This window comes from Littorina saxatilis, linkage group LG2, assembly GCF_037325665.1.
Source record: "Littorina saxatilis isolate snail1 linkage group LG2, US_GU_Lsax_2.0, whole genome shotgun sequence".
Lineage (NCBI taxonomy): Eukaryota > Metazoa > Mollusca > Gastropoda > Littorinimorpha > Littorinidae > Littorina > Littorina saxatilis.
Genome location: NC_090246.1, coordinates 53,237,162 through 53,252,731, shown reverse-complemented (window position 1 = coordinate 53,252,731; position 15,570 = coordinate 53,237,162). Strand labels below are relative to the sequence as shown.

Genomic DNA, 15,570 nt, shown 5'->3' with positions numbered 1-15,570 from the left:
GTCATCCACACGGAGTGGACGATAGCTCACCAAGCCCTACTCCGTCTGTGGGCTCAGGTGGACAAGCCACTGGTCGACTTGTTTGCCACAAGATTCTCAAGAAGACTTCCCGTGTTTGTTTCTCCGTTTCCGGATCCGGAAGCCTGGAAAACGAACGCGCTGGAGATATGCTGGTCGGGACTCGTGGCTTATGCGTTCCCTCCTGTCAAGCTTCTCGGCAAGGTGCTCAGGAAGGCGGAGATGGAACGTCCGTCTCTCATTCTGGTGGCTCCATGGTGGCCCTCTCAGCACTGGTTCCCGGACCTTCTCCGTCTCGCAGTGGGGCCACCCATTCCGCTAAATCTTCGAAAAGGGGAACTTCTTCAGCCGCGCACGGGCGTCCTGCACGACAATCCGCAGTCCCTACGCCTTCACGGCTGGAGACTGTGAGGACGTCTCTGCGCCGCGCTGGTGCATCGGATAGGACTCTCGACTTAGTGCAAAAGTCTCACAGACAGTCCACAAGCTCTGTATATGCCTCACATTGGGCAGCTTGGTCCAAATGGTGCGCGGATAATGGCGTGAACGCTACTTCCCCCCGTTCCATGCAGGTGGCAAATCATTTGGCCTGGTTGGCGTCTCAGGGCCGGTCTCCTGCCTCTCTGAGGGTCAGGAGATCGGCGATTTCCTCAACACTTAGGCAGTTGGGGCGTATAATCTCTCTTGATGGTGTTATAGCAAGCGTCCTCAGGGGTGCTTCCTTGGACTTTGCTAAGACAAGGTCACCAGTCCCAGCTTGGGATTTGTTCCTGGTTCTCGAGTTTCTCAGGTCACGGGATTTCGAACCTTTGCATGCAGCGAGTCTCCACAATCTTACCCGTAAAACGCTTTTCCTTACGTTGCTTTCCACCGCTAGGAGAAGCAGCGAGATACATGCTTTATCCGGTCTCGCTAAAGACATTTCGTTCGAGAGGAACGGTTCCGTCGTGCTTCGTTTTCGTCCGGATTTTCTAGCCAAAAATCAGAGGCCAGATCAGCTCTCCCCCTTGGTCAAAATTCCTCCGCTTTCCACAATTTTAGCACCAGGTGACCCAGATATCGTAAATTGTCCCGTCAGAGCAATCAGCAACTATCTGTCGCGTACGGCGCCTATTCGTTCAAAAGATCAGAAGCTCCTGTTCATTTCCATCAATACGGCCCGGAGCAGAGACCTGTCTAGGGCCACTTTGGCCAGATGGGTGTCTACCTTGATCAAACAAGCGTACATCTGGCAGCAAGAAGGAAAAGGGGGGGGGCAGTCAGTCCTTCCCCAGTCGTCTTCTAAGACGCATGAAACCAGAGCCTGGGCATCCTCGGTTGCCGTTCTCAAGTCCGGCAGACTTGCAGAAGTCTTGGATTCCGCTTACTGGAGATCCGAAGACGTGTTTATAAATTTCTACTTGCGGGACATCGCAAGTACTCGTCAGGATGGGACCAGTACCCTTCCGGCTATGGTAGCCGCAGGGCAGGTTCTCTCCAACTTGTAGAGTAAGTTTTTTTACCCACCTCCTTCATTAGCAATCTGCTAGTTGTGAGTCGGGATAAGATATGTAATTTAATCGAAAATTTTAAAAGTAAATTTTGATTTGATTAATATACTTACCCGACTCACATCGTTTATACCCTCCCGCCTACCCCGCTTTATGGTACCCTAAAAATGAACGTTTCGCTTCGTTCGAGTGAGGTATTTCCAACATGGCGGCGGCGGTCTCGCGTGGTCAGTCACGTGACGGTATGGCCTGGATCTGTGACCCAGTTTGCGGGTTCTAGGCTGTTCTTTTTTAGGGTTACTTCCCCTTAAGGGGTGAAGCGTAGTTCAGCGTCCCGGCACTTAAACCAGAGGTTAATGCTAGTTGTGAGTCGGGTAAGTATATTAATCAAATCAAAATTTACTTTTAAAATTTTCGATTTATTTTTGAAATTTTCCATTTACACACACACACATTTATGCGCACACACACACACACACATGCACCTACATCCTTCCCGCCTCTTTTTTTCATAATCAAAGTTTGGGCTAGATGTATATACTGGACTCTGGGGCTGTTTGATTTATTACTTGCTTAAGTTCTCCTCAGTACAAAGGATTGCTCAGCAAAAAGCTCTGACCCGTTTAGGTGTGCAGAATGTGCGCTTGTTTCTTACACTTGGTGTGCTCTGTGATGACGAGGCTGGTTTTTTCCCTTTTTACATCAAGTCTGAAGAGATCAGCAGCTTTGTTTTTATTGAACTTGGCAAACAGTTGGTACACTATTTCCTTCTGATTTGGACTCACAAAAACTCATGAAGCAGCTGGGGTGGTTTTTTTTTGCTGGGGAACAAAAACATGTGCAAAACAGTGTATTTGTTCTGGAGAAGAAATACTTCAGAATAATGTATTTGCTCATTGACCCGAGTAATCAGTGGAAAGAGTCTCATGAATAATCAAAGTTCTTTCATTCTGTTTGCAGAAAGCAGTAGAGCTGGCCGAGTCACAGAATGCAGACAGCCCTCGGTAGCAAAGTCACCATGAATTCAGGGCATCCCTCTGTGAAGAATATATATAACTCAAGACTGTGACTTAAAGCAAAATATCATAATCAATATTCATTTTTGTGATCAGGTGAAGCTACATTCAGTGACTGCTCATATCTAGTTTACTGTAAACCAATAATATCCTGATTTTGGGTTGTCTCAATTTTCTTGAGTTTTACTTCAGGTTGTGTGCTGTGCTCCCAATTGATGTTTTACAGCTAGCTAAATGTGCCAAGCTGTTGTGCGTCTTTGATTGGTCGAGAGTGTGTGTTTATGTCGGTGTTGTATTGTTCGGTGCATTTAATGGTTATGCAAGAGAGACTGAAGCGACTACACTCAGTGAACATATGTGATGACCTGTGATTTGCAATTGCGAAAGTTTCGCACCACTGTAAATAGGAATGAAATGTTCTGTACATAAATTTGTAGACAGGTTTCCCAGTTTTCCTTGTGCCAGTTTCTTCCCTGTTGTAAAACCCGTGTAGAGCGCAAGGTTGTGTGGTACAATATGTGATGAATTAAAAAACACTGTGAATGTTATCTGTTTAACATGACATTATGTGAACTGCACATTGTTCTTACACAAAGGTTTAAACGGACAGTGTAGAAATATTTCTGTTGATGTAATGTGCAATGCAAAACACTGACTTGACATTTACATTTTGTGTTTCAAACACTAAGTTTGGTTTATGAAAACCTTCAGTGGCTGTGGTAAGTGTAATGAAGAGAGTGGACTTTTGTTTTAATGCATTTCTGGGTTGTCCTGGTAGGTTTAATCTTTTCTAATTATTTTTGATATGTACATTTGTATAATACAAGATTTTTATTTCAAGTGTGTGGTTTGAAGTAAATGAATCAAAATCAAAGGGGCAGTAATTATCTGCACTAGACAGTCCCCTATCTCTATCTCTCTTCAAGTAAGTTGCAAACTACAGCTGCTTTTTGGGTTCGTTTTGTTTGTTTCCAGGTGGAAGTCTTAAACCATGTAATTATGCATATGTTCTGTGAATGTACTGTGTTTATCCAAGAAAATATGTAAATCTTGATGCATGCTGTTAATGTAATGAGAGTATATTGTCTCAAAACTTTACAAGTCATTTTGATGTTGGAAAAGACAGTAAACATCAGAATGTTGGAAATGTACAATAGATGAGTATAGCAAATTGACTTTTTCTTCAGACTGAGTGTGTTTGTGTGTGTGTGTGTGTGACTGTCTGTCTGTCTGTCTGTGTGAGTGTATGCGGTCTGTAATATGCTACATCCTGAGTGCTAGCCAGAAACACTTGATTAATCCCCTGGAATATTACATAAACCTGTACCTCTATCTCAATTCGCAAACCCAAATGCCCAAGAAATACATGTATAATTAGTGGATTTGGGAGAATATTAATTACTTAAATAGCTATGCGTACGGTAAGTCGCTGTACATAACAGCTGCATATATGTTTGATATTATTCTGTGACCAAAAGCTGAAAACTCAATGGGACATTTCTATGCAGTAAACAAATTGCAACGATTCTGTGAAAAGTAGAAAGATGGAAAGTGCAGCTTTACCTTCACCAGAATTTATACTATTGTCTTGATCTTCACAGTTGAATTTGCTTTAGAAAATTCACCTTGTTTTTAGTGAAAGTTGAGACATTTAGGATTTAAGTTTACAAGTTGAAGTAAGTCTGTTTATTATATCCTTGTATTTTGCGTGACAATAACCACACACAAAACTTTTGGTTTATCGTCGCTGTTACCACATTATGCTTTAGTTTTTGAGGAAAAAAAGCAACACACACACACATACATTATGTTTAATCATCTGTATCATATTTACAACAACAAATTGTCATTGAAAATTGTTTTCATTTAGAAGTGTATAGTATATGATGTATAATCAAGAACTGTTTCAAGATAATAAAACACACACACACACACACACACACACATGTAAATAAAAGTCAGTGTCTGTCAGAGCATTTTGTCTGTGTTCTCTCTAAATTTTGCAAGTTCTGAGTGTTGTTATACAAGAGACTATTTCTTTCGAGTCATTCTGGGTGTGATATGCTCCGAAATGTGAAGAAAATGTACATAATTTTATTTCATTAAGGAGTATGTACATGTGTATCTTGTTTCTCCCCCAAATACATGAATTGATGTATGAATAAAATTGTGAAGAAAGATCGGATTACGAGTCATTTCACAAAGTGTGGTTGCATTTGTGGCATTCATTGGAATTAACTCAAGTTTTGAAGATTCCCCAATTGAAGACATCACCCATGACAGGCGCAGTGGCGGGGTGGTGAGACATCGGCCTCTTAATCGGTAGGTCGTGAGCTCGAATCCCGTCCGCGACCGCCTGGTGGGTTAAGGTTGGAGATTTTTCCGATCCCCCAGGTCAACTTCTGTGCAGACCTGCTAGTGCCTTATCCCCCTTCGTGTGTACACGCAAGCACAAGACCAAGTGCGCATGGAAAAGATCCTGTAATCCATGTCAGAGTTCGGTGGGTTATAGTAACACGAAAATTCCCAGCATGCTTCTCCCGAAATCGGCGTATGCTGCCTGAATGGCGGGGTAAAAACAGTCATACACGTAAAAACACACTCATGCAAAAGCATGAGTGAACGTGCGAGTTTCAGCCCACGAACGAAGAAGAAGAAAGACGTCGCCCCTTTTATGGCCAGGTGTGACGTTTTCAGCGAAATCTTCGTTCAAGTGTCAGATTAGTGCTATGTATTATTGTCATTACGTGTACTTATTGTGTGTATTGGCGTGTGTGTACACATACTGTCAATAAGAGCAGGAGACCTGTACATTATTGTTGTTGTGGCCTGTGAAAATTGCATTTGATTTACGCAAACAAACGCGGACACATAAACATGCATGTGTCTGCACTTGAAGGCAACCGCCCTCCCCACCCCCTCTCACACACACTAGCCAAGAAAAAGATACCGTCGGTGAAGTTCAATGGTCACTGTTTCTGTTGGTTGATGATATATATTTTTTAAATCATTGTAGTTTATTGATCATATCAGCTTTGCAATGAAGATTCCAAAATAAAAATAATAAAACAAGTTGCGAAAAGCGAAATCGATACATGTAGTCAATCTGTGGGCCTTACAGCACTGCATTTTTTTCTCTCACCAAGATTAGTAAATTATAGTATAGGCTTGCCGAACCCTGGGACCGAGACAGCGCCGACACATTGTTTAAGTAACACAAACCAAATAAACCTAATATGCATCAAACAGACTTCTTTTTTGTTTTATCTCTGATCTTGCTTTCAATCCAAACAATAATTATATGCATACAGCCGCACTCACCTAAGCGAAACACGCTTAAGCAAAAAACTCGGATATCTGAAACCAAAACCAATTCCCCGCCAGAACCCCCTCTTTGTAAGACTATTTTTAAGCCGAACTGCAGGGTAATTTCTCGGGAAAGGTTTGGCTTATCCGAACTCGGATATGCACAAACTCGGATAAGCGAAACGATTTTTCATTCCCCGGGCGAGTTCGGCTTAAGCGTGTTTGACTGTATATATTTTTGGATTCAGGAGAAGGTGAGGAATACAATGCTGTCTGTTAAATCTTGTAGCAAAATTTTTATTTTAATCACAACTTCAAAAACAAAGTAATGAAATAATGTTTATGCTTCCGAGCTAAAACCAGTCTCACTGTCAGGAGTGAGTCAAAGAATGTTTGAAAAAATTTGAAGCAATTTTCTCTGAAAAAAAAATGCAATTGCCACAGCGCAGCCGGTTAAAAGACATTGGCTAAATGTAAAAAGAACAAGTCGCGTAAAGCAAAATTACTACATTTAGTCAAGCTGTGGAACTCACAGAATGAAACTGAACGCACTGCATTTTTTCACAATGACCGTAGTTCGCCGCTAGTGCAAAAGGCAGTGAAAGTGATCACGAGCCTGTTCAGCGCGGTAGCGGTTGCGCTGTGCTGCATAGCACGCTTTACTGTATCTCTCTTCGTTTTAACTTACTGAGCGTGTTTTTAATCCAAACATATCATATCTATATATGTTTTTGGAATCAGGAACCGACAAGGAATAAGATGAAATTGTTTTTAAAACGATTTCGGAAATTTAGTTTTAATCATAATTTTTATATTTTTAATTTTCAGAGCTTGTTTTTAATCCGAATATAACATATTTATATGTTTTTGGAATCAGAACATGATGAAAAATAAAATAAAAGTAATTTTGGATCGTTTTATAAAAAAATAATTTTAATTACAATTTTCAGATTTTTAATGACCATAGTCATTAATTAATGTTTAAGCCTCCATCCTGAAATGCAATACCGAAGTCCGGCCTTTGTCGAAGATTGCTTGGCCAAAATTTCAATCAATTTGATTGAAAAATGAAGGTGTGACAGTGCCGCCTCAACTTTTACAAAAAGCCGGATATGACGTCATAAGACATTTATCAAAAAAATGAAAAAAACATTTGGGGATTTCATACCGAGGAACTCTCATGTAAAATTTCATAAAGATCGGTCCAGTAGTTTAGTCTGAATCGCTCTACACACACACACACACACGCACAGACGCACAGACACACACACACACACACACACACACACACACACACCACAACCCTTGTCTCGATTCTCCCTCTATGTTAAAACATTTAGTCAAAACTTGACTAAATGTAAAAACACGAGGAAAAAGCAACAACACAACATGGTTTTATTTTCCAACAACTAAGATGATTCATGTATCCGGCCGATATGCACTTCCTGATACCAATTTGCATGATACAACGGAATATGCATGCCCACACTTTAACACACACCACACGCACGCACGCACACACACACACGGCACACACTTTCTCCTTATATACCACTTCAACACTGTATGTCTACGAAACACACACACAACAACAACAACAACAACAACAACAACAACAACAACAACAACAACAACAACAACAATCAGCTCCTCAGTTCACTGGAGAAACTAAGCGCATTTAACCATGTTTCTCGGATCGCCGATAGTGCAGGCATCCCGACAACTAATAACTATCTCTCAGCCACACAGGAAGACAGAGACCAAGGCAGCAACGGCGATGATGATACGCAGCGACGGACATCCGTCCATTCCGGCCCCGCTCGTCTTCAGGCCAGACAGATCTGTAGACAAAAAGTTAAGTTAGTTGAATTGTTTGGTATTGACTAGAATGTATTCTGGTAGACTGGGAATCAAGACGAAGGTGATGGTGTATGTATACACGGGTGTGTGTATGTATGTGTGAGAGAGAGAGAGTGTGTGTGTGAAGCACGTACATAATAATTATACTCACCACACTCAGACCCAAGGTTTTGTAATTGTTCGTTGATAGAATCGACGTAGGTTTTCGGCACCCCGCTCGGGCAGGCCTTGTTCAGGCAGGCAATGACATTCTGTGTCACACTGCAGACAGATCGTATATTATACACAACGAAGACAATGAACAATAGAGACGTCTGATGATTAACATTAGTTTAACACCATACAAGTGGCACCACAATCATCATCATCATCATCATCATCATCATCATCATCATCATCATCATCATTATTTTTACACGGTCCGGCAGACAGACCGACAGACGGCGGACAGACAGAAAAATAGACAGACTGACAGTCATACAGACACAGACACACAGTCACAGACACACACACACACTTTTTTCTTTCTTTATTTGGTGTTTAACGTCGTTTTCAACCATTCAAGGTTATATCGCGACGGGACAGACACACACACACACACACACACACACACACACACACACACACACTCTCTCAAATGTACAATCGGGAGATGAGATTCTATAAAAACCAGAAGACTCAGACATGAGAGACAGAGAGAGAAAGACAGAGACCTATACAGACAGAGAGATAGACAGACATACAAACAGAGAGACCCAGACAGAGAGATCGACAGACAGACAGACAGTCAGGCAGACAGAGACAGAGACAGCGAGAGACACAGACACAGACAGAGAGAGTAATGGTTTCTGTCGCAGTTTTTTTGTTATTTATTTGGTTTCTTTTTTTTTACATTTCGTCAAGTTTTGACTAAATGTTTTAACGTAGAGGGGGGAATCGAGACGAGGGTGTGTGTGCGTGTGTGCGTGTGTTCGTGTGTGCGTGTGTTGTGTGCGTGTGTTGTGTGCGTGTGCGCGTGTGCGTGTGTGTGTAGAGCGATTCAGAGAAAACTACTGGACCGATCTTTATGAAACTTGACATGAGAGATCCTGAGTATGGTATCTCCAGACGGTTTTTTTCATTTTTTTGATAAATGTCTTTGATGACGTCATATCCGGCTTTTCGTGAAAGTTGAGGCGGCACTGTCACGCTCTCATTTTTAAACCAAATTGGTTGAAATTTTGGTCAAGTAATCTTCGACGAAGCCCGGACTTTGGTATTGCATTTCAGCTTGGAGGCTTAAAAAATAATTGATGAGTTTGCTCATTAAAGTTGTCATTAAAATCGATTTTTCGCAAACAGATTTAAAATTGATTGCATCGTATTCTTCATCACATTCTGAATTTAAAAATATATACATATGTCATGTTTACTCTTAAAATGTGATCACAATTAACGAAAATTCTTTCTTTATTTGGTGTTTAACGTCGTTTTCAACCACGAAGGTTATATCGCGACGGGGAAAGGGGGGAGATGGGATAGAGCCACTTGTCAATTGTTTCTTGTTCACAAAAGCACTAATCAAAAATTTGCTCCAGGGGCTTGCAACGTAGTACAATGTATTACCTTACTGGGAGAATGCAAGTTTCCAGTACAAAGGACTTGATATTTCTTACATACTGCTCAAGTTGACTAAAATCTTTACAAAAATTGACTATATTCCATACAAGAAACACTTAACAAGGGTAAAATGAGAAACAGAATCCGTTAGTCGCCTCTTACGACATGCTGGGGAGCATCGAGTAAATTCTTCCCCATAAACCGCGGGACGGGGGGGGGGGGGGGGGGGGGGGGGGGGGGGGGGTGGGATTGACGAAGCTGTACTGTCTTGGTGAAAAAAATACAGTGCGTTCAGTTTCATTCCGTGAGTTCGACAGCTTGACTAAACTAGTAATTTCACCTTACGCGACATGTTTTTTAGTTCTTGTGACTATGCAATACTTTTACATTTTACGCTGAAACATCATACAACCTGCAGACAGTGTTGTTGTTGAATAATTTCTTCACCAAGTCCGTTATGTACGTTGCAATGCAGCTACCGGCATCGGACGCGTCACATGCCTGTGTTAATGGAGCTGGACAAACAAAACAAAACAACAAATTAAAGGGATAATACCTAACAATCTAACAAGAAAACTGTCTCAAATCGCCCCAAGAGCTATAGGCCTACAGTTCAGGTTGGGGGGGTTGTAATAATGTGACCACACACCAGGAATACCTTAAAATAAACGTTTGAGCGCTGAGAATTACTCTAATTGAAAACGGCTGTGTTTTGAGTAGGAATCCCAGACTGTAGGCTACCCAATGATGACCCACACTCTAAACTGAAGTGTTCCACTTTTGAAAACCCTATTGTAACCAAGGCAGAGACTGTAGAGTACACAGAGACGCTTCATTCGGCGCTGAACTGAAATTGAAACAGGAAGCCCTGTGGCGCCACCACGCGGAAACATGTAAAAACCTACTTTCCCTTTCCACAGCAGTAGCGATATCAAGGGAAAGGGAAATTTTAGCTTTCACGATCACAGTTACCTTGATTTTTGTTTTCACGATCACGAACACCAGTGGCAAATCACGGTCACGGTAAAAGTTGCATGTACAGAAAGCACGTGTCAAAGTAAACACAACCACACAGTAATTCGCTCCTCTGGATCTATTGTTTATTCAACACAAAGTGAGAACTGTTGCACTTTTTTATTATTATTTTTTTAATTCTCTTTCATACACACATAGAAATACATATCATGATTTGTAATCAGTAACAAGAATGTTGTTTTCATTGTTTTCTCTCTCTCTCTCTCTCTCTCTCTCTCTCTCTCTCTCTCTCTCTCTCTCTCTCTCTCTCTCTCTCTCTCTCCACTCATACACATTCAACTCCCACACCCTCACTCACACACATGAATATATACTTGCACAATTTCACATTTCCTGAGCTAAATCTTGTAAACCCATTTTCTCAAAAACTATTGGGTGGATTGAAATTAAAATACATGTATGTGTGATGGGTTCTTTATTTTCAACTTTGCCATACAATTTGAGGTTCACCATCGCCTGGTTTCATGGCCTTGAAAAACAAACAGGAATGCAACAGGCCAAAAATGGTTTTACCTGAAAGAAGCGCGCAGTGCCAGTGGCGAAGCCACAAGCCTGAGCCTGCGAAGCAGGCGAGCCCTGCGAAGCAGGCGAGCTAACCAGGGGGGTCCGGGGGCATGCCCCCCCCCCGGATTTTTTTTCAAAAAACGGTTAAAATCTGTGCTATCTGGTGCATTCTGGGCATCATTTTCAGGGCTGTAATAGTGTTGTGATCTTGTTAAAAATCCCATTTTAGCCTCCCCCCACCACCATTCAACACACCTCCAAACTGGTGAAAACAACACTACTGTGCGCTGGCTTCATTGAGACCGGTCGCGTTGCGCGATATTCACACGGATCGTTTTTGCGGAAATTTTTCAACTTCACCGGAATAAATTTGACTTTACCGGATTTTGAAAACGGCTTATCGGATTTCCGGCAATTACCGGAAAAGTAGCATGCCTGACAAAATCCCCAACGAACATGACTTTGATCGTCTTTGACATGAGGATCAAGTGACCCAAACTGGCACGTCTCCCCGCCATTGTTTCTGAATTTAACCCATTGTTGATATTAAAGTTTACAGGCGCTAAAATACATCCAAGCTTAATGCAAAGAAGCGACAATTAGAATCTATGCCAAGCGTGTCCACGTTGCTGGGATGAAAAACACATTTCTAGTTTCGGTTTTGGCTACACGCAGACTCGATCTCGAGCCAGTCGAGGTCACACTGAGCGAGTGACAGCCGGACGTGGCAATGTCGACAATGTCAATGATCTCACTCAAACTCAAAGATCTTGAACAAATTTCAAGATCTTTGCCTACATTCAGAACAGTCATAGAGCAACATAGATCAACATGCCTTGATATTTCGTCTTCGGAAAGACCGACCCGTAGCCTGACCTTTCCACCAAGGAAGGCATTCTCGCCGCCTGCTTTGGTCTGTCTTGAATCCACAAAATATAACAGAAATTCGATGACAGTACCGCTGCACGTCATTTTTGATCTTCGAATTCGAATTTGACTGAATGCACTCAAAACTTTTGCACGAAGCCCTTCCATTGGATGAAGTTTGGCAGACTTTTGCAATTTGCCTTCTGATTGGATCTCTTTTTTTGTGTGATTGGTTCTCTTAACTGTCAAAATCATATTTCTGAATGTGTTGTTGCTTCCCTTCAATTGGGATTGGCTCCTTGACGAATAGAGGATCATAGAGTGATACAGCTGTGAAAAATGTACGTTGAAAATAAAATGCTTTGCAATAATGCCCATCACGATCACGAAAACAAATGACGATCACGATCACGAGACTTGATTTTTTTGTCATCACGGATCACGGGCAAAGTCCCATCACGATCACAGAAATGAAAATTTCGGCAATCACGGTCACAGAAAGGTCAAAAAACGCCAATCACGATCACGATTTTAAACCCTTTGGGGCCCTCCATGGTCTTTGGCCATCAATTGCTCAAACTCACATGCCAAAGGCTTCAGGATGTTCAAATTTCCTGAGGAAGAGAGCAAGTGAGGATTGTTTTTTTGTTTTTTTTCTCTCGTTAAATGTCGGAAAATCAGTAAAAAGTGTAGCGTCGAACTGCGTGTATTCTACCAGAACAGAGAAAACACACACTGTATACAAGCTCAACAATGTGATTGCGCAGTTGTTTAATTAACATCAGGCTTAATTTTGTTTTGAAGGACAACTGAACAATTGATTCTATTCTTCGTCCAAGCGCAAAAGTCGAAAACTTCTCAAACTAGAATACTTGTGACGATGCTGTTCAAAGTGTCATCCAGTCGGTCTGTACCTCGTTAATTCATCTCAATTCATGTGTGTGTGTGTGTGTGTGTGTGTGTGCGTGCGTGTGTGCGTGTGTGTGTGTGTGTGTGTGTGTGTGCGTGTGTGTGTGTGTGCGTGCGTGCGTGCGTGTGTGTGTGTGTAACTGACTCAGAGAGAGAGAGAGAGAGAGAGAGAGAGAGAGAGAGAGAGAGAGAGACAATGACAATGACAATGACAAATCTTTATTTTTCGAGGGTGACAAGAATAAGCATAGATATGCTTTTTTGCATCTGGCCCTCGCCCTAAAGAGGGACTAAACTATTTTACTATAACCGCTATGACTAGGAAAAGAGAGAGAGAGAGAGAGAGAGAGAGAGAGAGAGAGAGAGAGAGAGAGAGAGAGAGAGAGAGAGAGAGAGAGAGAGAGCTTTCTGAACAAGAAAGAAGCAACCGATAAGAAATAAGACAATCATCGATCGATCAAGATTCTTTAATTAAAGTCAGCTAGGTCACAATAATGTTGTTAGTTGCTGTATTTTACAGTTTTCCTTACATGATAATTTCTTAGCACCGTGCAATTGACTACCCATTTCACTTTAGAGGTGCTGGGACGACGCCAAGTTGACTAAATGCCTTAGTTACCGATTTGACCGGGAACTATTTCGTTAACGATTTATTCCTGACATATTTTCTCAGGCTTAAGTGACCATGTATACAGTATGTATTTGTATTTGACTAAAACACACAAAAATAACGACGGTTAGTTCGTGAAAAGACACTGACTTGAATCATGTTTGCATAACTACAGCGATGCAGCGGGTATTGCCGCAAGTAAATTTGATTTAATTTTAATCTACACCATTTTCTGCGGTGTTTTTATGGTCATTTAAAAAGGATGTTCACAAACAAACATATTTTTTCGTTCAGTTACTTTTTGCAGCACTGTCAGCCGGACAGAACAGACAGTATGTTAATATAAACGTGATATAAACACAGCCGACAGCAGCCGCTATACGCGAACTTCCTTATGCGGCAGGGAGTGGCTCTTTTCCCGCGCGCTGGCTGGCCGGTCTCACTTTCGCACCGCAGCGCAAAGAAGGATGAAGCGTCTCTGTATACTCTATAGTCTCTGACCAAGGAACACAGTGTTTACCATGTATACTGTACTACTCTTTCTGCCACTAAAGCTTCCACACTTCGACAGACGTAACAAACGCGGAAGAAAAACTCATTCATTGTTGTTAGCAAGCCAATTTTATTCAAAGGTTTGTTAAAACAAATTTGAAATAAAAAAAAGTGTTTGGAGAGAGCATATATAGAAAACAGCTGGGTTTACTGAAATAAAACTTGTTAAACCTCTGTCCCAATGCGACACAGCATTAAACCCATCTGTCAGTGAGTCACCGTGAAAAAGTTAAGCTCGTCGGGAACAAAAAATGCCCACGGCACCTTCCCCCTCCCCTTAAATTGCCCCTAACCCACCCCCACCACCCCCCCCTACACACACACACCTACTTTTTGTTCATGTTACCTTCTGACTCTCGCACTTCAAAATGAAATGTTCATGTCAGCCATTCTCTTGACAAAATATTCCTACAGGCATGCAGTCGAACAAGGCTAGTTAGTAGAACAAAGACCAGTCGAGTTTAAACAAAAACAAGTCGCGTAAGGCGAAAATACAATATTTAGTCAAGTAGCTGTCGAACTCACAGAATGAAACTGAACGCAGCAAGACCGTATACTCGTAGCATCGTCACTCCACCGCCCGTGGCAAAGGCAGCGCCCGTGGAATTGACAAGAAGAGCGGGGTATTCGTTGCGCTGAGAAGGATAGCACGCTTTTCTGTACCTCTCTTCGTTTTAACTTTCTGAGCGTGTTTTTAATCCAAACATATCATATCTATATATTTTTGGAATCAGGAACCGACAAGGAATAAGATGAAAGTGTTTTTAAATTGATTTCGAAAAAAAAATTTTGATAATAATTTTTATATATTTAATTTTCAGAGCTTGTTTTTAATCCGAATATAACATATTTATATGTTTTTGGAATCAGCAAATGATGGAGAATAAGATAAACGTAAATTTGGATCGTTTTATAAATTTTTATTTTTTTTTACAATTTTCAGATTTTTAATGACCAAAGTCATTAATTAATTTTTAAGCCACCACGCTGAAATGCAATACCGAACCTCGGGCTTCGTCGAAGATTACTTGACCAAATTTTCAACCAATTTGGTTGAAAAATGAGGGCGTGACAGTGCCGCCTCAACTTTCACGAAAAGCCGGATATGACGTCATCAAAGACATTTATCAAAAAAATGAAAAAAACGTTCGGGGATTTCATACCCAGGAACTCTCATGTCAAATTTCATAAAGATCGGTCCAGTAGTTTAGTCTGAATCGCTCTACACACACACACACACACACACACACACACGCACACACATACACCATACCCTCGTTTCGATTCCCCCTCGATGTTAAAATATTTAGTCAAAACTTGACTAAATATAATGAGCCAACCGACGTAATTTTCCGAATTTACAAAATAACCTAGACAAAACCTAATTTTTTTATTCACAAGGTAATTTAAACGTGTGTATTTAAGTAACACAGTAAAATGGAGCCACAAGGTGACACATCGTCTACTTACTCAGCACTAGCAGAGACAGCAACAGCACAACACACTTCATTCTGGACAGTTTCCGACACACGTTCCAAAGGGCAGGCAGTACAACGGGGCGAACACAATAATATGAACGACGTTTTGTTGCAATATTCTCGGGCCAAAAGGCCACACAATACGATACGAACTGATCTTGGGGGAGCGAACTGCATGCAGCGAATGTCCTCTGCTCTTCTCTCACCGCAGGCCCCAGAGCGGAAGAATTCCAAAAGTGGTGGTGACGTGCGCTCCGATTTCTAGTAAACTCTGCAAAAAAGTTCTTGCGACTTTTTTCGAATCCCATCTAAAACAGTCATGTGCG

At 41.5% G+C, this 15,570-nt stretch overlaps 2 protein-coding genes across 6 annotated transcripts in view; one reads left to right on the top strand and one right to left on the bottom strand.

Moving 5' to 3' along the window:
* LOC138959231 (Golgi-specific brefeldin A-resistance guanine nucleotide exchange factor 1-like) overlaps positions 1–15,570 on the top strand; it is a 273,649-nt gene that overhangs the window by 59,187 nt on the left and 198,892 nt on the right. For 4 of the 5 annotated variants that reach the window (XM_070330627.1, XM_070330624.1, XM_070330625.1 and 1 more), the window contains exon 38: positions 2,469–4,704. The exons of the other annotated variant lie outside the window; for it this stretch is intronic. In XM_070330627.1, coding sequence (XP_070186728.1) covers positions 2,469–2,516 — 48 coding nt within the window. In that variant the 3' untranslated portion in view covers positions 2,517–4,704. Of the gene's footprint in view, positions 1–2,468; positions 4,705–15,570 lie in introns of those variants that run through there. 5 annotated transcript variants of the gene reach the window in all.
* Positions 5,481–15,438, bottom strand: LOC138959251 (uncharacterized). The gene is made up of 4 exons (XM_070330655.1): positions 15,237–15,438; positions 9,702–9,804; positions 7,842–7,951; positions 5,481–7,671 (listed from the first exon to the last, which is right to left on the bottom strand). The coding sequence occupies exons 1-4, from the start codon at positions 15,274–15,276 to the stop codon at positions 7,568–7,570; spliced, it is 357 nt and encodes a 118-aa protein (XP_070186756.1). The 5' UTR covers positions 15,277–15,438; the 3' UTR covers positions 5,481–7,567.